Here is a 25,626-nt window from a genome sequence, read left to right as displayed (position 1 = left end):
GCTCCAGCCGGTCGTTATGTGTGTGGTGTGCTGTGTTGAGAATATCGGAGCACACCACACACCATATGATCAAAACTCTTCAATCCATGATTTTTTATCCTCATGTGTGGGGTCTCTCACAGATAAAAAAAATCTCTTAAGATTTATAAAATCCTTATGTGTGCACCCCGCTTTAGGTTACCGACCCCTAAATAGTGTCCTATTTGACTAGGTATGAGATTTAGAGTTGGCTGTTTTGGCAAGGTCCAGGGTCCTCCCTTCCCCCTTGCACCTTCGTCTTCATCTGCCTCTTGGCATTCTCACTCTGTCTGAGATACACACGTGAAAGCCTTAGTGTCATCAACAGGCTATTGAAGAGAGTATTTCTGTCTATGAATAGATGGCTGGACTAAACTGAGCATTGCTCTGTGGTCTCTCTGCCTTACTCAACACTGCAAAAAGACTGTTCTACCAGGAGAACAGCAGCTGTGGAAGCTCTGCATGGATCTTCAGTTCACTGCTGTCACAATTACAGCTCAGCCTAGGTCGTAACACTCATGTTACACATTCTAGTTTTCCCCTTTAAAAAACATTTTAAAGTAATGAAATTGAGAGACAATATATTGTTGTACCAGTGGCCAGTCAAACAATGGCTTTTGCTCGGGTATGGCAACACCACCTGGACAAACCACTTGCAGAGCTGCAGTAGCCTATGCCATAATACTAGAAACAGTAGTAATAATGGTAAGTTGTTACGTTTATTTATGTCAGTTACGTATGCTAATGATTATTTTGGTATGGTTGTCATAACGGAAGTGTCAAATGTGGACCCACAGTGCAGACATAAGACTCTGAAAAGCTGCTGGTAGATGAAGAAAGTCTTTTATTGTAATTACAGAAGAGCGGAGCTGGAGCTGGGTGGGGGTTGCAGAGTCTGAGGGGTCCAGAGAATGTCCAGAAGGCTCCAGGTGGGTATGGCTGTGGTGGTATGAGGCTGGGTGAGGCTGAGTGCAGCAAGACAGGAACGATCTAAGTGGCAGAAAACAGAGTCAAAATCCAGAGAGCTAACAGATGACCAAAAACTAAAGTTCAGTAAAAGACAAAGAATGAGGAGTGAAAGCACACTACCACACAGGTAAGCAGACAATCTGCTGAAGAGATGTGAACTGGGCCAGGCTTTCATACAGAGTGGGGTGGAGATGGCTTGATTGCTGATGGCTGGCAGGTGTGCAGGTGAGTGGTGACTCCAACTCCACCCAGCTCCAGACAGACACACACACACAAGACAGGAAGGCGAGACAAAAACAAAAGGGGAGGGAAAACAATGGAAACACACTAGGATCCTGACACTCAGTACGTTTACATGCACAGTTTAATTCCACTTTTAATCGGAATGAAAGGCCATTCCGATTAAAAGTGGTCATGTAAACAGTCATTCCGATTGAAAATTAAATCCGATTAAAGGAGGTGGTTTATTCCGTTTGTCATTCCGAATGAAAGACTTTTGTATGCATGTATACACTCATTCCTCTTTAAGTTCATTCCAGTCTTTCTGCGCATGCTCGTTTCCTTGCCCTTCCAGCGCGATAACGTATGTAGTGCGCATAGCAATGGGCTGCATAGCAACAGGCTGAGATAGAGCAGTCGGACTTGGTGCGCTCACCGGTTTCCATTCGCCACAGTACGGTCTTCTATCTCCCTTCTTCGACCTTCTACCTCCCTTCTCCTCCTCAACAGATGAAGCATTAGCAGAACAAGGTTGTTGTCGTATTGCTGCTTTAAGAATATAAGCAAAACACGCCTGAAAAAGGCGTCGGCGTCGTCAAGCATCTTGTTATCCGGAGCGAGGACTACAGTGTTTTCTTCCGGTAAACGTAAACACGTAACATCCGCCCCACCCCCTGTCCAATCAGAAACCTTCCCTGCCCCAAACCTTGCGCAGACCTGAATAAAGGCGATTGAACTGATCTCCCATGTAAACCCTCATTCGGAATGAATATTTCCCATGTAAACTACCTGGAAAGACTTTAATTCCAAATGATTTCATTCAGATTTATTTCATTCCGAATGAGAAGCTATCATGTAACCGTAGCCAATGGTTGCCTGTTGGCGCACTGGCATTAAAATATTTGTATTTTTAATAAATATGTTGCCTTTTAAGCATACGTTTAATATTGTGGATGTGCGTCACCCCCAACATATATTATAATTATGACCTAGCTGTTTTCACTCAACCATCTGCTTCATTCTCCCTATGACTTCTGCACAAACTGTCACACACTCTTGGATTAGAAAAAAGATTCCTGCCAGTGAACATAATCCAGGCAGCAAAAGCAAATTTATTGTATATAAAAAGTATTGTCTACACAGCCACACAGAGAACATCAAAACTAGTACTTGTTCAACAGTCTGGCATATTCACTTGGGGGTTTTCCTTAGAACAAGAAGAGTCATGCCATCATGTTTTCTCTGCTCATTGCATTGGAGGAGGGGGGTTGAGGGGAGTATGATGACAGCCTCATGCTGACTGTAATTTCAACTATCAGTGCACTTTCACGGGTTGTCAGAGTGTTCCTTCCTCTGCTGTGCCACCAAAACAAATATGAAAGAGCTACTAAGATAATACCACCTCCAGTCTCGTTGAGTGACAAATGTGACCTTTAATTTCTGTTAATGCTTATGCTCACTGATCTCAAGAAGAAAAAAGCAATTTTTAATTAATGAGACTGCTGACTCAATTAACTATCAAGTTCCCTTTTTCTCCCAGAAATATGAGAAAGAAAGAGACAGAATGTGGTTAAGTATATTTCCATGAATATGTGGATACCTCTGTTAATTAGTGGGCTTGAGTGTATAGGCCACGCTTATTGCTAACCATGCATTAAATCAAGCATAAAGCCAGGCATACAGTACTCCTCTGACAGACATTTGCAGAAACATGAGATCTCGGTGACTTTCAACATGGTGTTGGAAATGTTTGCCAAATTTTTGCCCTGCTGCACCAGCTCCAGTCAGCTGTAAGTGTTTTGATTGTGAAGTGAAAATGTGTAGAGGCGAGAAGAGGTTAGCCTGAGAGAGGTGAGCACACAGAAATGTACCATAAGCACAAAATGCAAAACAATATTTTCCATTTGGTTTCAACATTCACCAAACAGCCTTAGAAAGTGGCAAGAACTGTTCTTGGCTAACCATGTTTCCCTATTATAAATATACCCCAGGTTCCTGGTTCGAACCTGGGGTTGGGGGTTCAATCCACGGCATGGAGGAGCCCTTCTGTGTAGAGTTTGCATGTTAATTGGTGACTCTAATTTGGCTGTAGAATTGAATGTGAGTGTGAATGGTTGTCTATTACTATGTGACAGCCCTGTGATAGTCTGGCAACCTGTCCAGAGCGTACCCCGCATCTCGCCCAATGTCAGCTGGGTAAGGCACCAGCCCCCCCTCTGCTCTGGCCGTTGACCATATATCCACCTGTAAGTCAAAAAGCCATGGGGATCGTTAAGAGAGTACACCCAGTGGTGTCGTGGAGAGTGTACACATATATATATTGTATACCCGCGTCTTCTTCTGGCCATTTCCAGAATGCCCACCTATTGATCAAATGGCCACTGGAATTTACATATACGGCAGGATACCACTTCCTCCTCTGTAACCAGGGGAGACTGGGACTAAAAACCTGGGGGACTGGGACCAAATTATAGCAATAGCACCGATGTTGACTAGATGTTGTGTTAAGAGCATAGTGTAGAATACTCACTGAGAAATAAACAACACAGTCCAGATGTCTCTCTGCTGAACAATACAATGCAGGTGACTGCCTGAAATACACAACAAGACATGGTATGAGTTATGATAAATCACAGTGTAAAGAGGCTGTAATTATACAGTTTAACTTGAATACATATGCACCTGCTGCACACGGCTGCTCGATTTGCGTGACGTATGCGCTTCCTTCTTCTTCAATTTGATTGGCGGCCGACCGGCTCATAGATATCTATGGGCCGGCCGGCATCCAATTTAAAGGCTGCCACCTAGCGGACTGGACGTGGAACAGTAGATTATCAGGGAGAAAAAGAAAAAAACAAAACAAAAAAAAAAAACAGTGATGACTGCATGGTGGCCGCCGGCCGTCCTGGAGTGCCATTCTGTGATTCTCCAGAACCTCCAGATGGCCAGTCCGCCCCTGTCTGTAACCTACACATCTACCCAATAGTACATCAACCTCATCAACTACCACTTCACTACTGAGTATACCCACTTCCTTCTTGGTAACACAGTGTGTCCACAGTATGCTTCCAACTTTGCGGCAACAGATTAGGGAAGGCTTTTTCTGTTTCAATATGACAATGTCCTGGAGCACAAAGCAAATGCTCATAAATAAATTGTTTTCAGAGCATGGTGTGCAAAAACACGACTGGCATGCACAGGTCCCAGAGCTCAGCCCCATCCAACACATGCCGAATGCAAATCACTGCATCCAGGTTTCTAAAATCATTCAAGTAGACTACTGCAGTAAGATTTTATGCTCCTTCCACTCCACTACATCTCACTTTTATCAGCTGCATTTATTTCATAACTTTAGTCACTAGTAATTTTGCAGATTTGGATGAATACAAAATATAGGTTAAATCAACTAATAAATGATGAAGTGTTATTATAAGTGAGGCTACCAAGCTTTTGCACTATGATAAAGGTAAAAGATCTAGATACTTCTTCACTCACTGTTTTTGGATTTATAGTGTAGGTCACTGGTTCTCAAATGGTGTGCCGTGGGATTTTCTGATAACCACAGATTATAATTGCAATATGCAAGTGGGCCTATACAAAAACTTAAGAATGAATTTTTAATTGACTGTATCAGTATGTTGTACACACGCATTTCTTTATGAAGAGGCAAAATCTTCCTAAACATGTAATTTAATTTAATTAAAAAAAAAACCCTCACAGCTAACCTACTTGTCACCATTCATGCAAGGGAATTATAAGTGTGTGACACATCACATTATCTTGCATTATCTTACATTATTTCCCATTTAAATGGCTGCATTATTGGTGCTTTGATGTAATTTTAAACATTTAAAATGGATTCTTTAGTAATTTTGTTAATAAATATCTAATGAGTAATAGTTGGTTGTCAATTGTTATTTGATATTAGTAAATAAAAACAAGCATTTGTGCCCAGTGAGAACATGCACCTGCTGCTGGTAAATACTGTAATGTGACTCAAGCAGTTCCCAGTACATGTGCTCCACAAAAGTAAAGTGAGATTAAAGCTCTTGACCCTTTTGCTTTACTGGTACTGTCCTGGTACATCCCCAACTGACTGCGAGATGCTGATCTAGCATTTCCCGGCTAGAGAACACAAATAAGATTGATTATCTTTTTGTTGTCTTTTTCCCCCCCAAGACACTGCAACATGCTTTGATAAGATACTGTAAAGAAAATCTTTAATGTATTGGTGAACATTCAAGTGGTGCCATCGGCTGTGGTGAGCTGGATGCTGACGACATCACAATGTGTGTGATCCATTAATTATGTGTCTGATCAGAAACCTCATACACTGAACATACTGTATGTTAAGTATTAACAAACATGTTTGCTGAATAAACTTCAATGTATGTGAAGTATATTTGTCTCATTATAATGCTGTGAGTTTGTTTGACTGTGTGACGCCCCTCCCACTGTCTTTGAGAATGTTTCAGCCAGTCTCGTCAGGCAGCTGGCTGACATGGGAGGGTCGTTACCTTGATTAGGCTCACCTGGGCTTCCAAGCTATAAAAGCTGCCTAATCTGTTCACTTGGTCTCTCCCTTCCTTTCAGCTTACATCCACTGAGCATCTTTGGTTTTGGTTTGCACCTTCAACACCTCCACAGAACACTTGACACTCACCCATGCATGGCTTTCATGAGTGACTTTGCTGATCTGCACACTCCATTGATTATTAAGTTAATTATAGTTTAATAAATTTGGCTTGTTTTAAGTAAATCTTTTGTGTGGACTCCCTAATTGTCACATACTCTGAGCCAGTTTGTGACAGACTGCAAACAGGCCAATTGCTCCTCTGTTGTTTTTCTGACAAAGTAGCTGCTAAAAGAGTGTTTGCTGTAGCATCAAGGCCCAGAAACACAAAACCAACATCAAAGAACTAGTGATGACAAAGGCTGACTGTTGCATTGCCTTATGCGCCTGTGTCTAACTCAGAGTTGTGCCTGAACACACTGCAAAGACTACAGCCAATGGCCAACTAATGCGTATGTTCTGCCCCTGTGTGTGGAAAAATAACTCTCCATACCTGCAGGCAGTGGTAGTCTGTATTCTTCATTCAAATAAGGAAACTAAAAGACCAATGGGACGGATTCAAGATGCTTCTTTTGCAATGCTTTGCTCTTTCAACCCGATGTTTAAAAGCTTTTTCAGTTTCACACCCTCTTGACTTTGGTTATTTCCTTCCCTCCCCCCTTTGTTCTTCTTCTCTTGCCCTGTGCTGAACTGCCAATCAGACTGACTTTACTCATCGCCGGGCTCCACCGGCCTCGACACTGATTCAACATGCTGAAGAAACAGTTGACACGAGCCAATTGGTGCAAAAACTAGGGCAACTCTCTCCGATGGCCCGACATTGACCAAAGGCCGATTGTTGCCTTGGTGTGTCCAGGCCCTTAAACCAAGGATTATGAATCAAAAATACTGTAGAAGTAACTAACATGAGCCATAGAGCCATGGTGCTATTTAATTGACCAGAAACATTAAATTGCGCAATGCACACAAACATATATAATTAGGTATATACATAATAAAACAAATATTGATTACACACTGTAGCATGCATTCATACAATCATAAAAGCACACTGCTGTTGAAGTGTTTGGAAGCGCCTATGATATTGGTATTTTTTTCTTTCCTTCAATAATAGCTTTTCTGACAGAGATAAAAACAGTAGTTCAGACACTAAATCTGTCATTTCCATTTGAAAATGACACCCTCCAAATACCCTTCAATTCTGAATTGTTTTCTAGGTCAGAAAAGCGTAAGAGACTGGATTGTACCACACCGATGTAATTGGACTGTAATTTTTTTGGGAAGCTGCTTTTCTTTGGGTCCTCTGCAGTCTATCAGTGGTTAGACTAAATACATACACTTTTGATTGTGAAATGGAAATGTGTAGAGGCGAGAGAGGTGAGAGGTGAGCACACAGAAATGTACCATAAGCACAAAATGCAAAACAATATTTTCCATTTGGTTTCAACATTCACCAAACAGCCTTAGAAAAGTGGCAAGAACTGTCCTTGGCTAACCATGTTTCCATATTATAAATATACCCCAGGTTCCTGGTTCGAACCTGGGGTTGGGGGTTCAATCCGCGGCATGGAGGAGCCCTTCCGTATGGAGTTTGCATGTTAATTGGTGACTCTAATTTGACTGTAGAATTGAATGTGAGTGTGAATGGTTGCCTATTACTATGTGTCAGACCTGTGATAGTCTGGCAACCTGTCCAGAGTGTACCCTGCATCTCGCCCAATGTCCGCTGGGAAAGGCACAAGCCATTTTGGCCGGTTGCAATTACCACCCCTGCCCACTTGGCGGTGGGGTGCACAGTCAGTGGTTTAAGTGACTGCCATTTTCACAATGCAGAGAAAAGGTCATTCATCTGCTTCATGTAGCGTTGTTGACATAATGCCTAGTCTGGCAACCTGTCCAGAGTGTACCCCACATCTCGCCCAATGTCTGCTGGGAAAGGCACCAGGTTAGACTGAATACATCCAGCTCCAATAATGCTAACCATAGACTACCCTTCTCTTTCTGTTGTGCTAAAGTAACACATTACCTGTTAATTCCAGCTTGTTAGGCATTATTGTGCACTTGACACTGAAACAAGAACCTCTTCCTCTCTCTCTGCCCTTTCAATTGTCAGTCTGAAGTTCTGAAATGGAGTGATCTTATATGTGTTTTACGAATATTCGGACAATTTGTGTCAATATAATACCTTTTTAAAAAAAAACAAAAAAACTCTAAGCTTTTATCGATTTATGTGTTTTGAATTTGTTTGACAATTTCTGCTGTTAACGTATATGCAATAAACATGAGCTATATTCCACACCAATTGTCTCACCTCTTGATAACAAATTAGGACCCACAACTTAGCCAATTCATTTGATGAATATATATTGAAGTATATGACATTCTCCTTATGCATCCTGAGTGAGGTTAATTGAAGCAAAGCATTGCTGTGAATAAAATAAACTTTGCCTGAATAAACACCCTGTCAGATTCACACCAACAATGTGCAGTGTAATTGTGGATGTCATAATCATCCATCACACCACATTCACACAGTAGCACACCATGCGAGCAAGAAACAAGTAAAGACGAACGAATATTACAAATGAGCATGTGGATATACTGTATGCAAAATATTCAAAACACTCATATGAAACTCAACAAAATAAAGCTAAGCTCCTAGAGATTTTCTGAGTCGTCAGATTTCTGATAAATATTTACATCGATTGAGGAATTATTAAGGATATTCTTGCTGTTATTAAGGGTCAAGCCACTGGCCACATTCACATCAGGCCCCCTGTTGTCGTTTGTGTCTTTATATCTGATCCCAAAAAGACTGCAGATTTTCTTCAGCATCAGGTCAACAATCTCCTCCTCGTCTGAGGGCTGGGTGAGAGAAGAAAGATAACAAAGATCACAGTTATTGTGGAACACAAACCCCCGCAGAGAAAAACGATGAAACAACTATGTTTCCTTACAGTGACATTTTGCAGGCTTTTCTGAAAAATCACGTTGGGAATAAAAAGAGGTGGTCGAAATCCAATTCCAGTTACTGTGCAACCAGGAAGTAGTGTTAATGGCCCTCATTTATCAATCTATCTTACAGACCAGCATCTTACACCAGCGCAAATCTGAGTGTAGAAGAGTTTGTGTGTGCTTTGTGAAACATTTTGATCTCGCCAATCACAGGGAAGGAATGATCAGGTGCTGATAAATGTGGTGGCTGAAAACGATTGTCATTTAATTTTCCCGCCCCAATATTTTCTCGGTGTAGAGGCCTGGCCCCTAGAGTTTACGACAAGAAGAGACGAAACTGGAAACGCTGATGTCCCAGGTCCACTGTAACCAATTCAACTGGTTTCTATTCATAGACTGTAAGTAAAGATGGACGACATGACAGCTACTGAAAAATTAAACTGAAATGCGGTGGCTTGTCAGTGTTTACACAAAAAAAGAAAAGTTTCAAATAGCGCCAGGCACAAACGGTGTTCATCCTTCGGTCAACCTGGAGCCACTCCAACAGAGCCAGAGCACACATCCATATGGTGACTACATGTTTGTAAGGTGGTTAATATGTAGCTACAAATACTTAGATGCCAGTCAGAATAATCATATTACAATTCTGTGATTTAGGCGGATTTACTGCTGTACCGCAAATCTAAGCTGACTCAAAGTTGCGTACGGGAGCTGAGACCTTTAGTGTTGTACATTTGTTTTAATGAATGAGGGCCACTGACTCCTGTGTTGTGTAACGTCTCTTGGTTGCCACCAATGAATGGATATTATATTCTCAATATCCCTGAAACACTCACAGGTATCTTGAGTTAATCTAATTTCAAAACACGTGACACTTATAACAAATCTCCCTTCACTCCTCAGCGAATCACAGGCCCCCAGCCTCTCAGCAGGCTCAACTACTGTCAGCTAGCTTCTGTTGGTGTTCAACAAAATAAAAGGCAAACTTATTATGTCTTTTCACTGTGTATTTGCAGCAGGAACATGTCGGTTGGTTTAGAATTACTTTAGCACTGTTGTGGACTGTTAACAGGAGCTAGCTGGGAACATTGTGTTGCTGCTGAAGCAGTTGTTGAGCCAGTTGGATGGCCATAAGTTATGACTGACTGATTTATCACATGAATATAAAGTAATAAAATGGACAGCTTCACTATTTACTGAATTTTATCAACTGTTTCAAAATAAAGTACAGCTATTTCATTATGGGGTTTTATTATTAGGTGACATCAATCCACTTAAAGAGGGCAGCTTCAACCACAGGTGCTTTATCCCTGCACATCTGTTTTTGTCTCCAACACCAGCAGCCATTACTAGCAGTCACAAGCTTTGAGGAGACTGTTTTTCATTGAGAGAAAATTACTTTCTTTTTCCCATCATGATTTCAATGTGCACACAGCACCAGCGTCATGTAGGTAGCTGAAAGCAGACGGGTTACCACAAGGCAAAGTAACTTTGCAAAAGCTTTGGGTGGGCATAACATGATGACGACAGCGCTGCGCCGTAGGAGTCAAAAAGTAAACAGCCAAGATGGCAGCTGCCAAAGGACCACGTCCATTCAATTTAGCTTTGGAAGAAACCCTAAGCCAACTACACTTATCTTTTTCCTTGAGAGAGGAACAGAAGACTGCCCTAGAAGCCTTTGTTTCCAGGAAGGAAGTTTTTGCTGTTTTGCCGACGGGATACGGCAAAAGCATAATATATCAGTTGGCCCCACTGTTGGGCAAACAAATGGGGCTTACTGCAATGAATACGTCAGATTGTTTTTTTGCTCTGATTGGCCATTGTGCTATCCAATTGCTTGCGGTGGCATTTGAAATGCCTCAGTTAGTGCCGCCCTTTGGGTAGGAAGGGTGTGTCGGTGAGGGCCAGACTCAAAATCTTTCTAGATTTGAGTCTGGATTTCCAGGCTATTATCACGCATGATGAGAACCAAAATAACCACTGTAAGCAAATTACTTGATTACTGCAAGCAACTTATTTATACAGTAATGATTCTGTCCCAAGTTTTATGATCCACTTAAGCTGCAAAATCACTATACGCAACTGTGTGTATTTTACTCTTAAGACTAAACATTACTGTCCAAAAGTTTGGAATTACCTGGTACTGATGTTTTTCTTCTTTCCTCCAACAAAGGATATTTTAACCTAGATACAAACATTGAGACACCAAATGTACCATTTACTCTCCTAAAGCAACAACCCTGCTGATTTCAGCTTGTTATGGTCATTACTGTGCACTTGACACTGAAACGGGAACCTGTTTGTATTTAATTGCTTATATTTTGATGCTAAGCATCGAGTTTGAATGGTGATTTCTTCTATTCATATTGAACTGTTGCTCAGAGATATCTTTGTCTCATTCTGCCCTTTCAGTTGTCACGCTGATTGAACCATTGTGCAGCGTTTTGTTCTCGATACACAAAACGAAACCGCTCATACAAGATAACATAGATTTGTAAAGATTTTCTACAACCTAAAAGCATGAAAAAAAAAACATAAAATGAAAGAGTAGTACTCTTAGCCATCTGACGGTACCCAATACACTTTTCTGGTAGGCAATTCCAAACTTTTCAACTGCAGTGTACATTTTATAATGTTTTACTTATTTAATTAATACTAAACACTTTGCAGCTCAATCCAGCATCTCTCCATGGATATTTCAAACACTTGGGCATCATTTTCAGTAGTTTTTCTTACATGTGACAACTGATTTGGCATGAATGCCAAAGTTATGTAGCGTTATGTAGAGTCCTTCACCTCACATACTTCTGTACAGTTTCAGAAGTAAATGACAATAAAGGGTGACAGAGGGCACACTAGAAAGTAAACTGCAGCAGCCACAGAATAGAAATGAAGAGCAGAAAAAACTAAATATTCAAAGAAACAATTGTACCAAGGACAGGCTGGCTGTGTTATCCTTCAGCTGCTTTTATGCTGGCCATGTCTTCTTCAATGATTAGACCAACCTAGCACAGGGTATTTAAAAGGAGACATGTCTCAGTGAAACTTGGAAAGGATTGACGAAGTTCTGGACTTGGCAGCAGCTGTACATACTGTGCAGGGGCATAATGAGCAGATAAAATCAAGAGTTTCCTTGGAATCTTTGAGAGCACTCAGAATTTCAGCCTTGTGCTGTACCTTGGATAGCAGAAGTAAGCATTTAGGGGACATAATGAGGTAGGTGGCTGTTCAGTTCAATACATTTTCACCATATTTATATGGATTTCTTTGCACCTATAGGACTTTGCGATTTTCAACTGCCTCTGTAGATGTTCTGGTAGTTACTTACCAAACTTTTAATTCCTATCTTTGCTTTTGAACTGCACTGTTTATGATCAACTATTAACTATTAGCAATAATGATTGTTTTAGCCACTTGGTGGGAGTAAACAAAGCTGTAAACATAACACTGATATATCACCATTAAAGTTGCTGTAGCAAAGTTGTTAGCAGAAAGTTACACATCCAGCAGACACAGAGTAACATTAGCATTTATTTGGAGCCATGTTTCTGGCATGCATGAATGTGTGTGTGAATGGGTGAATGTGACGAGTTGTGTAAAAGCGCTTTGAGACAAGAAAGGCACAAGAGCAAGTCCATCCATTTAGCATTTCTAGTGGCTTTCAGTGCACACTGTAAAGTAGGAGGTCTTGTTTTGTAGAATATTAGTAAATGTTAACACAATTAAAGAGATTTGGTCAACCTCTAAAAAAATTATAATAATGAAAAAAAGGATTAGACTTTTATTTTTGGTCTAAAAACTTTGATTAGAATGACTTGTAATTAATGTTACCTTGTGATATATTTGCTCCTGGTTGAATGCCACGAGGATCACTGAGAGGAGGAGATTAAGCACCACAAATGTCATGAACACAACACAGGAACCAAAGAGTAATCCACCAAGCACAGGGGTACTGTCCAGGACCTGGCAAAGAGTGCACCAGTGAGACATCAATATCAGTTTGAGCTTATGTGGAAAAATCCTTATTCATGCACATGATATGGGTTAGAGATTCAGCAATATGCCCCTACAATTATTATTATCTCATACATATGTTTTTTTACATAGCAAATATGTGAGTAGGGGGAAGAGCTCACGTACCTCGTCATAATTAAAGATGCCTACTTGCAAACTGATGATTGTCAGGAGAGCATCTGTAAACGTTCTATATGTGGAAATCCTCCAGCCATAAATCACATTGGACTGGAAGGAGATAGACGATTTTATCAGCAGAGGAATCACTAAAATCATTTCCATCTAGCTTGAAGTTATACTGAATTGACCATCCTGGAGATAATGGACTGAGGTTAGCTAATTCGAATTTCATACACTTCATTCACATATCACCCCTTAGATTAAAATTAATGAATATAACAAAGACCACCTCACAGGGCACTACCATCATCACAAAAATCTTACAATATGGTATTATCCAAAGCCCAGTAACTCAGAAAATAGCAGTAACTTAGTTTCCTTACCTGCGTATTGAATAAGACTTTGATCTTTGCAAAAGGGACAAGATACTCACTGCAACTGAATACGCCACGAGCATGATCACAATGATTACAAGGAAACCAGATATATCACTCCAGGCCCGCCGCAGCGCAGAAGTGATCATGTTCATCTTAGGGTTCAGTCTGAGCAAGTGCCACAGTTTGAAGGTGGCGAGCAGGACGAGGAAGGCAATCAGATACTGGAGCACTGAGTCTACTGTGGCTGTCTCGTAAAAACTGGCAAATCTAGATACACAGTAAAAAAAAAAGTACTTTAAAAGAACACTGTAAAATACTGCCATGATTACAGAAGAAGAGTTTAAATCAAACAGATGCTTTCATATAGCCATACTAGCAGCTCCATTAGACTTTACTTGGGCACAGCTTTGAGCTAAATTCTAACTTTAGCATGCATAATAATCAGAGACAGCTGGTATAAATGGGCTAGCAGGGCTAAGCCCTGCCTATCTTTTACAATAACAACGAGAAAATTATTAAATTAAAGAAAATATTAAAATATTAGTTATTGAACCTTGGAACTGATTGTATTTGGTGGAACCTATAGCAGCAACAGCACTAAAATAGTCACAAAAATGCAGGATTTATCTAAATGGGCTGATTTTTTACAGCCCATACTCCTAGAATCAGCTTCCAATCATTGTTGTCACAACATGAGTGACAGGTGTCGTGACAAGCCCCCTTGATTTACTGTCCAGTTGGGCTAAATTAATTCAGCCCAGGCCACTGACTTTTGGCCAATGACAGTGCGTGGAAGTATAGTGAGGGCCTGCCTGCTGTTACTGTAGTGGGAGAGTGAGCGTTGAGTCTTGCGAATTGCGTTAGCATCATGCTGAACAGGTGGATTATTTTAAATGCTGTCTATCGAGTGGGACCTCATCCAAAAATCATCGGACTTAAATGACTTGGTGATTAAGTGATGTGATGTGATGTGTGTGCGCGCACGTGCAAGCGAGCGAGCCAGCGAGAGAGAGAGAGCGAGAGAGAAAGAGAGAAAGAGAGAGAGAGAGAGAGAGAGCCTTTGGCATCAGAACATTTTTGTAATTCTCTTGTTTTGTTGTAGTGTATTGTTGCTGTAACTTGGTGCTGTCTCTCTGTGTGATGTTACTGTTACTGCAGCTGAACTATTGATCAGTATAGGCCATAGGCCTAATGCGTTAGCCCTCCCACCCAATTTCACCACGAGCCGCTACTGATAATGATTATCAACAAAATGCTAATATGCTGATAAGTATAAAGTTTACCATGTTCACCATCATAGTTACACATGTTTGCTAACATCCGCTAAACACAAATGACAGTTGGGGCTGATGGGAACATCTTTGCAGGTTCTTTAAACAAATTAAGAAATTGACCCGCTGATGTTAAGTTAAGGGACCATCAAAATGATAACAAATCATCGTGAGGGGGACATGGGTGTGTTTTAGGGGTGAAGGAAAGTTCTGATTCTTACATTCTTAAATTTCGATTATTTAAATCTGTTAAGTAGAGTAATACAGAAGGTTCTAAATAATGAGGAACTAAGAAGTGCGGTACGCGTCATCTCCGGGACACTTTGGGATGCGCACCTGGAGTGGACACGCTGACACGCACACAGAGGAAAACAAACATGGCTAACCACCACCCACCTCGCCGTGAGATCCGAACAGCTCCTTCTAATTTAAAAGCAGACGTGTGGAAACACTTAGGCTTCTACAACATTGATGGCGGAAGCGAACTGGACAAGAGCCACGTTATATGTAAGCTGTGTCATGCTAAAATAAAATACTTTGGCAACACAACAAACATGAGAAGCCATGTAACTTGAATTCCACCCGACGGAGGAGTCAGGGAGACGGCAGGCTGTTGTTGCTGTGGCTACTAGTGGCGCTACCGACCAGAGAACAATCGAGGAAGCAATTAGGAAGCTGCCACCCTCATCGGAAAAGGCAAAGCAAATTACGAAGGCCATTGCGACATTTATTGCCAAGGATTTGCGTCCTTATTCCGTTGTGGAAAATCAGGGATTTCGAACACTGCTGCATACATTGGAGCCCAGATACACCATCCCATCCGGACACTATTTCACCGACATGGCCATCCCGACACTCTACAACCAAACCAAAACAGAAGTCATGGCCTCGGTGTTGAAGGCAGGTTGGATTGCAGTTACATGTGATGCATGAACGTCTGTCGCCACCAAATCATTTGTTACTCTAACTGCGCATTTTATCTTGTGATTTAAGATACCTGTTGTTACCTTTGGTTCCGTACAACGAAGTTGTAACTTTCCAGTTTGCACGCATTTCCATTTATATGTTTAATAAAATATAATGGAAATGAATTCAACTGTTTCTTATTGTAAATGCACTGTTTTTAAAAATTGCAAGTGTTGAATGCTTATTCAGTGAGACAAAAAGAAATGTGTGTTGTGAAAAAGTGCATCAATATACATAAATTAAAGATGCATCAATAATTGTTTTATAATCGAATCGTAGCCCCTGAATCGTAATCGTTATCGAATCGTGAGGTGCCCAAAGATTCCCACCTCTAGTGTGTTTACCTAGTTTCATGGCAATCTAGCTTTTGAAACTTTGCACAAAAAATAGGAAAAAATGGGAAAAATCAATGTATTCTCATGCAACAGTTTGTTTATCTTACAAAAAGTTAGTTAAATTTTTCATTTATGAATTAATGTCACTACCGGATAGGTTAGGTTATGTTAGATTCCATAAAAGAGTCATGGTTGTGCATTGTCACGTAATGCAATTAGTGTAACGTGACATTTCATATATATAACTTTAACTAACTAAATGTTGAGGTTTGATTTCACATGGGACACAAACCCTTGTTTCCTGGGTCAAAGCCCTGTGTCTGGCTGACCTGTCCACTACCCTGACAACCTAGCCATGTGGACTTAGTCACTCTTAATACTCTATGACCTGACTTTTTCCTTTGCTCCCATCATATAACCGGACAGCTTACAGTGCATAGGTCACGTAATCACCATGGGCCAATTATGACACAACATCTCCACCACCTCTCCTACATAGGAGAAAGACACACAGACCTTGTGGTATTTTGCATCTTTTTGTAGTCGTTATGCTTGTTTTTGTGGGTTTGTCTCTCTTAAAGGTAAATGTGTGTCTTTTCTGGTCATTCTGAGTCTCTTCTTGGTCAGTACTTGTTAATTAAAGTTTGACATTTTGCAAGTGAATGCCAGGGGGGCCACCTGACACTTAGGGCCCCTGGGCCTGTGCCCAGTAGGCCCATTCAGTAATCCATCCATGGTGATCACTTATAGGCTATACAATTGCTAGTACATTACTTTTGGTGGGTATTAGTACAAACAGTGAACAATACCTGCCTGAAAAAATGCAAATGTCAACGTCATTGTGGTGCTAGGGGAAAGATCAGGGGATCACCCAATGATTAAGTAGGAATAGGCTTATTTAAGGATTAATCGTCTAGGGATTTCTGTACCACATTTTAAGGCAATCCATCAACTAGTTATTAAGATATTTTAGTTTGGATCGAAGTGGTTGACTGACTGATTGCTGCTTTTGTGGCTAAATAGCACTAGAAAGTAAACCACACATAAAGCGCACTGTGCAACTTCTACAAACTAAAGATCAAGGTTTAGCAGACTATTACGTGAGTCTTACTGGTCTTTGTGATTTTGGTAGTAGGTCATATCGCGGTTCCCAAGCAGGGTCCTTTGTATGAAGACAGCCACGGTGCTCCAGCTCAGTAAGATGATAGTCAGCTCAAGGAGGTTCCACTTGCTCTTGAAGTAAGCCCATTGCTGCTGCTTCATTAATTTGCCCTGCCAGGAGAAAAAAAAGACAGTTGTCATATGTAAAACAGCAGTGAGTTTCTGTGCATGTATTGGATGTAGAGGTTTTTACCTTCGCTGGTCTCTTAACATATTCAGTACATGTTCATAAATCAGTTTACACTCAAAAGGTTGTTGTAGATGCCTGACATTTTCCTTAATTTGCAATCTGAGTTAATATTCATTACTTCTTGACTTCTTATGAGACTTTGATCTCAATGCTGCTAATACGCAAACTTCAAAGGTGTCGGCAACCACTAAAGAAAAATCTCCTGTATTACATTTTGTCAAGTGCAGTATTGAATAAAGAAAGCCATCTGCATGTGCATGTATTTCTGAAATCAAAACACTCATGAAATGAGTCTATTTGTTAATCCCTGTATCACAGTAAGAGTCTCCAGGGGCTGCAAGGAAGGACACACAATGCAATCCAAATGTCTCTCACAGTTAATGGTGAACAACACCCATGAGCATTCACCATAATGGCCCTGAGAAAAGTGGAAAATTATAATTGAGATATTACTCAATGCAGTGATTTTGGCTCGACTAAGAGGTGTTACATGGAAGAAAATCACAGAGAAGATAATGCTATTACATCCTCACGACAACATCAACATCTTCATCAACACATTAAAGTTAATGTTTTCATGTATTCCTTATGTAATTGTTTTAAGAGGCATACACTCAAAGAGGGCAATTTAATGTCCTGTTTTTTCCCAGGGTGAAAAATTAGAGGAACCATGAGCGGAGCGCAATAAGAAGCTTTGAGTCAGCTGTACTTTGCTTTTGGATTTATAAGCAAATCAGTTAATGAAAGTTTGATGAGGTTACCACATGCACAGGTGAAACACAGCGGTTTAATTAGCAATTTAGCCTCAAATCAATCTCTCTAATGTTAATAATCCTCTTTCTAGATTGATTCTCGCCAGTCTCTGTCGCAAACAACTGTGGCATGTCCCGGGGAACTGCTCTAAACCAAAAAGCATCTCCTATCTAAACAGGGTGACAGGGTTCATGTCAAGAGAGTAATGAGCCCTGTGTACATAGTTTGATGTCAGTTTTTAAAGTGCCCTTAGTGAATGTAGAAGCTCAGGGGAGTCTCATTAAGCATCTGAAATCAAATAGGTGCATCGATAAGAAAGACCCAAGCAATTAGTGGGACTGGAAGTATATGCTGTAGTAGTCGTGTTAGTGTGTACCTGCAGGAACATGTAATAAAGGATGAAAAGCAGGTATATGATCTCAGCAGCCATAACAAAGACGTGAAGGCCACCGGTTGATTGGTAGAGGCGAACACTCTGTAGCTCACTGTGGAACTGAAATGCCCCTGTAAAATCAATTGGAACACTTTTGTTTAACACATGCAGGCTAGTGTGACCTCATTCATACACTGTACATCAATGTGCAGATAGGAAGAGTGAATAAAATCACAGACTTGAACTAAGTTATAAGACAGCATGGTCTAAGATGCACAGATTTATGTAACAATACTGTTTACATCTTCCTGAAAATCCTCTTCAATAAAGCGGCATTCACACCCACACCTTTGACAACACTATGAATGCATAATGTTTGCGCTTTTCAGAGGAAACACTTAATCTTACCTACAGCTGTGGTCTCCAGCAAGAGTGTGACGATGCAGAAGAGGTTCACATTAGCATTATAAACAGTGAACTCGACAATGATGGCTCTTGTGTATATATCCAGCCACGTGTTTCTGAATAGATACTCAAGGGTGCTGTAAATGAAATATGCAAGAAACTGTTTACTGAGGGCCTCTGTCTGCTTTTTCTACTTAAGTGTTACACTTGTCTTAAAATGGTATATCACTCCAGCTTTGTTCGACTAGAAAATAACAGATTTTTACATCTATATTTTCAATTGTAATAAATTAACTGATAAATCTGAAGGTCACTGAGCCCACTGAGGATGATTTAAAGTCCTTATCCAGACATGTTTTAAAGTATATGAAAATATGCTGCTTTGATTTAATTTGATATAACATGGTTTTCCTGCATGAAAAATAAAACATACAATTCTGAAAAGGGTCTGGAAATAGGCATCTTTTCTCCCTCTCTAAGAAATTCTGGCTCTGGCCTTGCTCATGCCCCGCCCACCACTGCTGTTTGCGGTAGGTTTCACTTTCACCTTCTCAAGTACTAGCAAGGTGCTAAAACAAACGCAGGACTATGCTAGTTTGATCGATGACAGAGCAGTGAGCATCAAGAAAGCTAGAGTTAGTGTTAGAGGAAATACTGGAGAGATTCAGCCATATATGTTGGAGCCTCGGTTTGACCTAGCTCAGATGAGAAGTCTGCTGTGCACCAAAATCGGTGACTAGCAGGCATATCAGAATGGTAAGTGTAGTTAGCATCTTCCATTTGTTTATGTTGTTTGTTTGTTTGTTTGTTTGTTTGTTTGTTTGTTAGCTTGTAACTAGCAGTGTTGATGCAGTGTTAGTGGTTGCAACATACACTGGTTTGGTTTGCATCTAAAAACTGTATACTTTACCAAGTTTGCTGTCAAAACTTTCACGAGGTTAACTCGTATTAGTAAAACACCTATCTAGGTTGCTAAGCGCACATTTCAATCTCAGATTGCAGGAAGTGCACAGACATTGCCCCCTTCATTAGAGGAATGTGAAAACACTTCTCCAGTGACAAACTTTGCACAGCTACAAGTCAGTATAGTCATGGTCAGACATTTTAGGGAACATGAACAGAGGAAAAACATTTTTGGGTGGAGGGGACTTTAACGTCACAGTCCAGTGAAATAAAGGAAAAAATACCTTTAGTTCTCAAATTGATGCATTCCAGTTTGATAATGAACATACCTGCTTGCATTTTGTGAATCTGGACCAAGCTCTGCTACAAAGCCACCTCCCCTGTAGAGCACCATTTTACCCCAGACAGGATGAGCCCTGAGCTGAGCCTGCGTCTGGTACGTCCACGGGCTGGAAGTGCTTGCAGAGATATTATCCCTTACAGTATGGTTCCAGCCAAGGTCATAGGAGCCTATGTCTTCTGCCTCCCATGAATATGGAGCGTGACAGTCTGGCACAAACTGGAGCATGGAGTCTGCAATCTCACAGGAGTCCTTCTGCACTCTCAACTGACGAAGACGGGCATTACCCACTAGCTTGGAGTTTCCATCTGTGATAAATCCTGAAACACAGCTTTTTGCAGTTACTTTGATTTTTTTTCAAGCCGTGCTGAATGAAAATTACTTTAGGTGTGTGGTTGCCATTTGTCACACATTTAACACTTTGGTCAGTTTACTGGGTCTGAGCCAAAGATCTTTTCAGGAGTGTTTCACCCAGAAAATTGTTCTGCACAAGACTCTGCTTGCCATTGTAGGCACTATATTCAAAACTATCTCTTTTGGGGTACCAAGAAGCTTATCTGTTAGAGCAGGCAACCCATGTCCATGCCGCAGTGGCCGCAGGTCATCCCCTCTCTTTCCTCCTTTCACACTAACACTGTCCTGTCAAATAAAGGCCAAAAAAAAAGCTCCAAAAATTAGTTTTTAAAGAAAAAATGACTAAACAAACACTTGTCACTTGTGATTGCAACATAGTAGTGTGGATGATTGCCTTTCAGAACACATAAAAAAAAAAAAAAAATCACCGGGTCAGTTTGGGTCAATATAGCACTTGCACAATACAGGGCTAACTTTCCCAGTACCAGTGAGCTGATGTTCTGACCCAGTGGTATTATTTTAATTATTACCATTGGGTTATTATGTTATTATTTATTATCCTGTATGTTAATTTTGTTATCTCATACAACACATTTTATTCGGTTTGTGCATGGCTATAATCCTGTATGGATTAATTAAGTGGCCAAGTTGTTTGTGCTCACACTAATCCCCGGTCAGTTTTCAAACAAGATGTTGTCCAATGTTGACAAAAATGAAAGAAAGGCTGCTTTGTGCAATTGTAATTGATGGAAAGAAAAAAATACAGAGCTCCCGATGGCTTGAAGATGCAGACAATATGGTCTACAGTTACATCCACAACATGGTAAATACTACTCCAGTGTTGTCGGTGAAGATTCTCAGTCATCCAGGTCATGGTAATCTTAAGAGCAAAATCGTAGGCCACTGGACTTGCTTGAGTTTCCTGAAGACATTTCGCCTCTCATCCAAGAAGCTTCTTCAGTTCTAAATGACTGGTGCGGAGTTGCAGGCTTTAAACTCTAAACCTGTGAATGTGAACCCTTACAGAGTCGCTGAGGTCACATGTGAGCTCTAGGTTTCAGAGTCGTTAACGTTACATGTGAGTCGTTGACCCACCAGGTGTGAATGGAAGTGAAGTCGCCTACTGAACGAAGCCAAGAAAGCCAGACGTGAAATAAGCCATCTTCATCAAACTGGAATGACTATCGTTGAACTGAGGAGGTGGCCAACGCCATCACTTATCACCCACCTACAATGCAGTCTTGGGATCCCTCCCCAGATGACTTCACATCGACAACAACAACACACATGATGTCCAGGTGGGCCAACGACTCACATATGACCTTAACGACTCTGAAACCTAGAGCTCACATGTGACTTCAACAACACTGTAAGGGTTCACACCCACACAGAGTTTAAAGCTTGCGTCATCTAGAATTGAAGAAGCTTTTTGAATGAGAGGTGAAATGTCTTCAAGAAACGCAAGCAAGTCCAGTTGCCTGCGATGTAGCACTTATGAATACTCCAGTGTTATCAAACTAGAGAAAGGAAGGAAAGGAAATCAATCAGATGTTGTCAAACAGCCAATGACAACCAATCTGGCAGAAATGTGACCCAATCCTAAAATCAGCAGAGGGTTACCAATTAAGGCAAAAATCAGGCTTAATATATAAGGTGTCTGTGTGGTTTCAGCATTCAAAGCTGCAAAATGATTAACATATTGAAAACATTCAGTTACAAATGGTAATGAGTGAACCGTTCGGACATACCACAATCCCAGCAGTCACAATAAAAAAAAACCTAAATAGATGACACTAGCATTGTGTCAAAACAACTTATTGTCTTTGGTGTGTTTCTACCCATTTGGTACAGTTACGCCAGCGATAGGCATGAATTAATATGTGTGGGTGCAAATACAGTTTTGCTGTAGTGCTTTTAAAGACAGAGTTATCCAGTGAGAAGTTGGGATCATGAGAATCATCTAGCACCTCTTAACTGTTCCCTCTGGCATGAAGGACTGTATAAAACCCAACAATTATCTTGTGACAAGAAAGCATTTTGCTCCCCAGCGGTGGAGTTGTTTGTTTGAATCCACAGCATGAAAGCGAGAAGTCTGTTTTTCCGAAAAGCAAGGTTTTAAACAGCTTTCACACCAAAACAGTTTTGGCACAAGACAATCACGGTCCTACAAAAGGAGAAGGAAATAGAATGCTTTGACAGGATGCAGTATACATTGTTAAATAACTACATGTGTAAAATAAGAATTCAGAAAAGCACAGCCATAGCTGAGCTGTAAACCTTTCTTTACAGCTCTGACACAAAATCATTTGGTTACTAGGACAACATACAGCAGGGCCTGATCACTTCTTTCTCATCTGCATGAGGTGTATGTATTTACCTGGATAAACTCCAAAAAGGTTACTCAGTAGTGATGTATTAGCCCAAGTGAACACTTCTCCAAGACTCATGCTGTCTGAGATCCCTCTACTGAAGCTGTTCCGGATGTGCTGGTTCAGGAAAAAAGCATTGGGATCTCTCTGGCCATACGCCACCAGCAGCAACATCCACATAAACCCCATGTAGGCTGCAAGAAATGGGCACATTAGAGTTCTCTAAATTCACCATGCAAAAACAGAGCTGGGTGTCAGAGTCAATTAATATTAATATAAAGCAGATACTGCAATTTTTGAATAAACAATTTTTTAAAAAAATATAATTTACCAGCTGCGATGTTTACTGCTGAAGAACAGTGCATAATAAGCACACAATAACAAGAGTGACGGTTAAGCAGCATGCACAACACCAGGACTCTGGAACTGAGGCAGCTAAATGATATTCAGTCATCATTTATTTTAATATTTACAGCTGTGCTTTTCTTACTATAATGTGTCAAATTGTCTGCTGTGAAAAAGGCTTCCTGCCCTGTGAAAATCAATCATTGGCAGAGTAGATAATAATGGTGGATAATTAGAGTTGTAATGGGAAAGTTAAAATAGCATGTGGATTGCATACTGAATCCTGTGAATGACAGGCTATTTAACTGCATCGCATAAAAAAGTGATTCATATCCATTCACTTATTGCCATAAAACTATGTTTCTACTTACTCAAAATCTCCTTAAGGAGGGCAAAGGCTTTCTGTTCCATTATCTTGTTTCTTCTCATTTTCTCAACGTCTGCAGGAGGCGGAGGCTTATAGAGATTACTGTTCTTTCTGACCATTTGTTGTTCCTTACGCTCAACTGTGGGTAAAGAGTAATATTTTTGTAACACCTGCACATTTTTGATGATAACCAAGTCAAAATCTGAGACCAGCGAAGAGTATTTAGAAGTTTTATCTTTTACCTAGATTTCTGTCAAACTCCACATTTTCAAAATCTTCTTCATCAACTTTCTTTATTACAAGAGCAAAGAAGACTGCAAGTAATAGCACCTGTGGTAAAAGGATAAGTTAATACAAGTGTTCTTTCTAAAGAGAATAAATACAGTATAAATATTGACATCTGTAGGAAAGTTTAAAGGAGCAGTATGTAGGATTTTGTGGCATCTAAAAAGTAAGGACTGCAGATTGCAACCAGCTGAAACTTCTCTGCTAGCCCAGTACCTGCTAAGGTGTGCTCACCTTTTTTCTCTGATAACCTAAGATCCAAGGGTTCAGGAGGTTTTTACTGGGGGCCATATTATCTGCAGAGGTCTTTTCCTCTTCAAAACAAAGGGACTTGGCAAACCGGTTAAAAAAAATACTGAATAAAGCAGTGTCTTTCTGATGCTGTTCGGTTTGCTGCGGAGTGGCTGCTAACTATAGTGGATGATGCAAAAGCACGAAAATGCAAATAGCCCTAGTGTTTGATTTGTGCATTGTGGGCTTCTGTAGAAACATGGTGGTGCAACATGGTGATCTCTGTTGATGACCCGCTCCGTGTAAAGACCTAAACAGCTCATTCTAAGGTAACCAAAACACAATCATTCTTATTTTCAGGCGATTTTACACTATAGAAAACATACTTATTATATTATATTCCATTTCTACCAACATATCCCCAAAATCCTACACACGGGACCCTTACACTATGATGTTAAGCTTTCTCAAACACGTACAATGAATCGGATTGGAAATACAGAGCTACCACAGAGGTATATAGTTCTTTATGAAGAGAGGAAAGAATCTTTTCCCCACCTTCAATGGCTGAATGACGAGGATACTCTGAAAAAAGGAGATGATCATGGACACCAACCAACTCACAGAGCGTTCCTTCCCAAATTTCAACCCATAAAGCATGGTGAAATATCCTGATACAACACTGCTTGCGATCACTAGCAGCCAGCCGACAAAAATAAACCACCAGGGTAGCCCTCCATGACAGCACACCCTTTTCTTCTGAACGCCGTCACCATCTGTGCTATCTGCAGGATTCAACCTGCAAGTGAGAGCAGTGAAAGAATACCATTCAACTCTCTTTAGAAGGCACTTTACTTGAGTATTATTATTTTAAACTACATGCAAACTGAATTTTACAAGGGACATTTTCCTACATTTCAGCTCCAAAACATTTACTTCAGTCATTATTAGACTATAAGGTTACATGTGTGTACTATATAAAGTAACTGATATAATACTAAGCTGTTCATTTAATTTGTAAGTTTTGGCCCATTATCCACAAACTGTGTATTTCACAGTGAATAGTTAAACATTTTTGAAAATAGGTTAATTTGTTGTGACTTGGCTGAAAACATCAATACCACTTTTATACTTGTACGCTCAATATGAAGCTACAGCTGGTTAGCTTAGTTTGGCATAAAGACTGGAAACAGGGGGACACAGAGAGTCCGCGTCTATCCAAAGGTAACAAAATTCGCCTTCCACCTTCAATCATAACAAAAACAAAGTGAAAAGGACATGTTCTGGTCTTACAAAGTGTTCACAGGGGTTTTTACGCTGCAACAACTTCATGGTGAATAGCTGCAGGACTCAGTGACCTGAGACCATGAGCTCGCTGGTCACAGTTACAGCACACAAACCTTATGAACCACAACTCATGGCTATTACATGTCTGTTTGTGTACCAATTAAACAAACAAGGAATAGAGGCGTTGGCAGGCTAACCCTAGGGCCACACCGGACACGGAAGCGCTGCGAATAGCCTCGAAGTGTCTCGAAGCGAAGCCAATTTCCTTTCGGCGCCCATGTTAACCGATTGTGTCATCCACACCGGCCGCGCCGGCGCTGCAGCGAACGTTTCGGCGTCTGGACTATTTTCTGCGTGAGCCGCGAGTGAATGCGTCAAGCCAGGCAGGAAGTCAAACAAAGGAACAACAACAGCATCTGGTCAATTTTCAGAATAAAACAAATTTC

At 40.7% G+C, this 25,626-nt stretch overlaps 1 protein-coding gene and 1 long non-coding RNA gene across 2 annotated transcripts in view; both read right to left on the bottom strand.

Moving 5' to 3' along the window:
• Nucleotides 1-105: 105 nt before the first annotated feature.
• Nucleotides 106-5,589, bottom strand: LOC125900046 (uncharacterized). The gene is made up of 3 exons (XR_007450798.1): nt 3,889-5,589; nt 1,108-3,797; nt 106-1,008 (listed from the first exon to the last, which is right to left on the bottom strand). It is a non-coding gene; the product is annotated as an uncharacterized LOC125900046 (long non-coding RNA).
• A 91-nt stretch (nt 5,590-5,680) lies between these two features.
• Nucleotides 5,681-25,626, bottom strand: part of LOC125899202 (polycystic kidney disease protein 1-like 2) — a 65,609-nt gene continuing 45,663 nt past the window's right edge. The window contains exons 33-44 of the mRNA XM_049593283.1: nt 24,452-24,728; nt 23,620-23,707; nt 23,382-23,516; nt 22,674-22,859; nt 19,932-20,262; nt 18,703-18,836; nt 18,298-18,425; nt 16,929-17,089; nt 13,302-13,512; nt 12,875-12,976; nt 12,566-12,697; nt 5,681-8,644 (exon numbers count right to left, since the gene is read on the bottom strand). Coding sequence (XP_049449240.1) covers nt 8,438-8,644; nt 12,566-12,697; nt 12,875-12,976; nt 13,302-13,512; nt 16,929-17,089; nt 18,298-18,425; nt 18,703-18,836; nt 19,932-20,262; nt 22,674-22,859; nt 23,382-23,516; nt 23,620-23,707; nt 24,452-24,728 — 2,092 coding nt within the window. The 3' untranslated portion in view covers nt 5,681-8,437. The remainder of the gene's footprint in view (nt 8,645-12,565; nt 12,698-12,874; nt 12,977-13,301; nt 13,513-16,928; nt 17,090-18,297; nt 18,426-18,702; nt 18,837-19,931; nt 20,263-22,673; nt 22,860-23,381; nt 23,517-23,619; nt 23,708-24,451; nt 24,729-25,626) is intronic.

This window comes from Epinephelus fuscoguttatus, linkage group LG13 (genome assembly GCF_011397635.1).
Source record: "Epinephelus fuscoguttatus linkage group LG13, E.fuscoguttatus.final_Chr_v1".
NCBI lineage: Eukaryota > Metazoa > Chordata > Actinopteri > Perciformes > Serranidae > Epinephelus > Epinephelus fuscoguttatus.
This window is presented reverse-complemented; position numbering and strand designations above follow the sequence as displayed.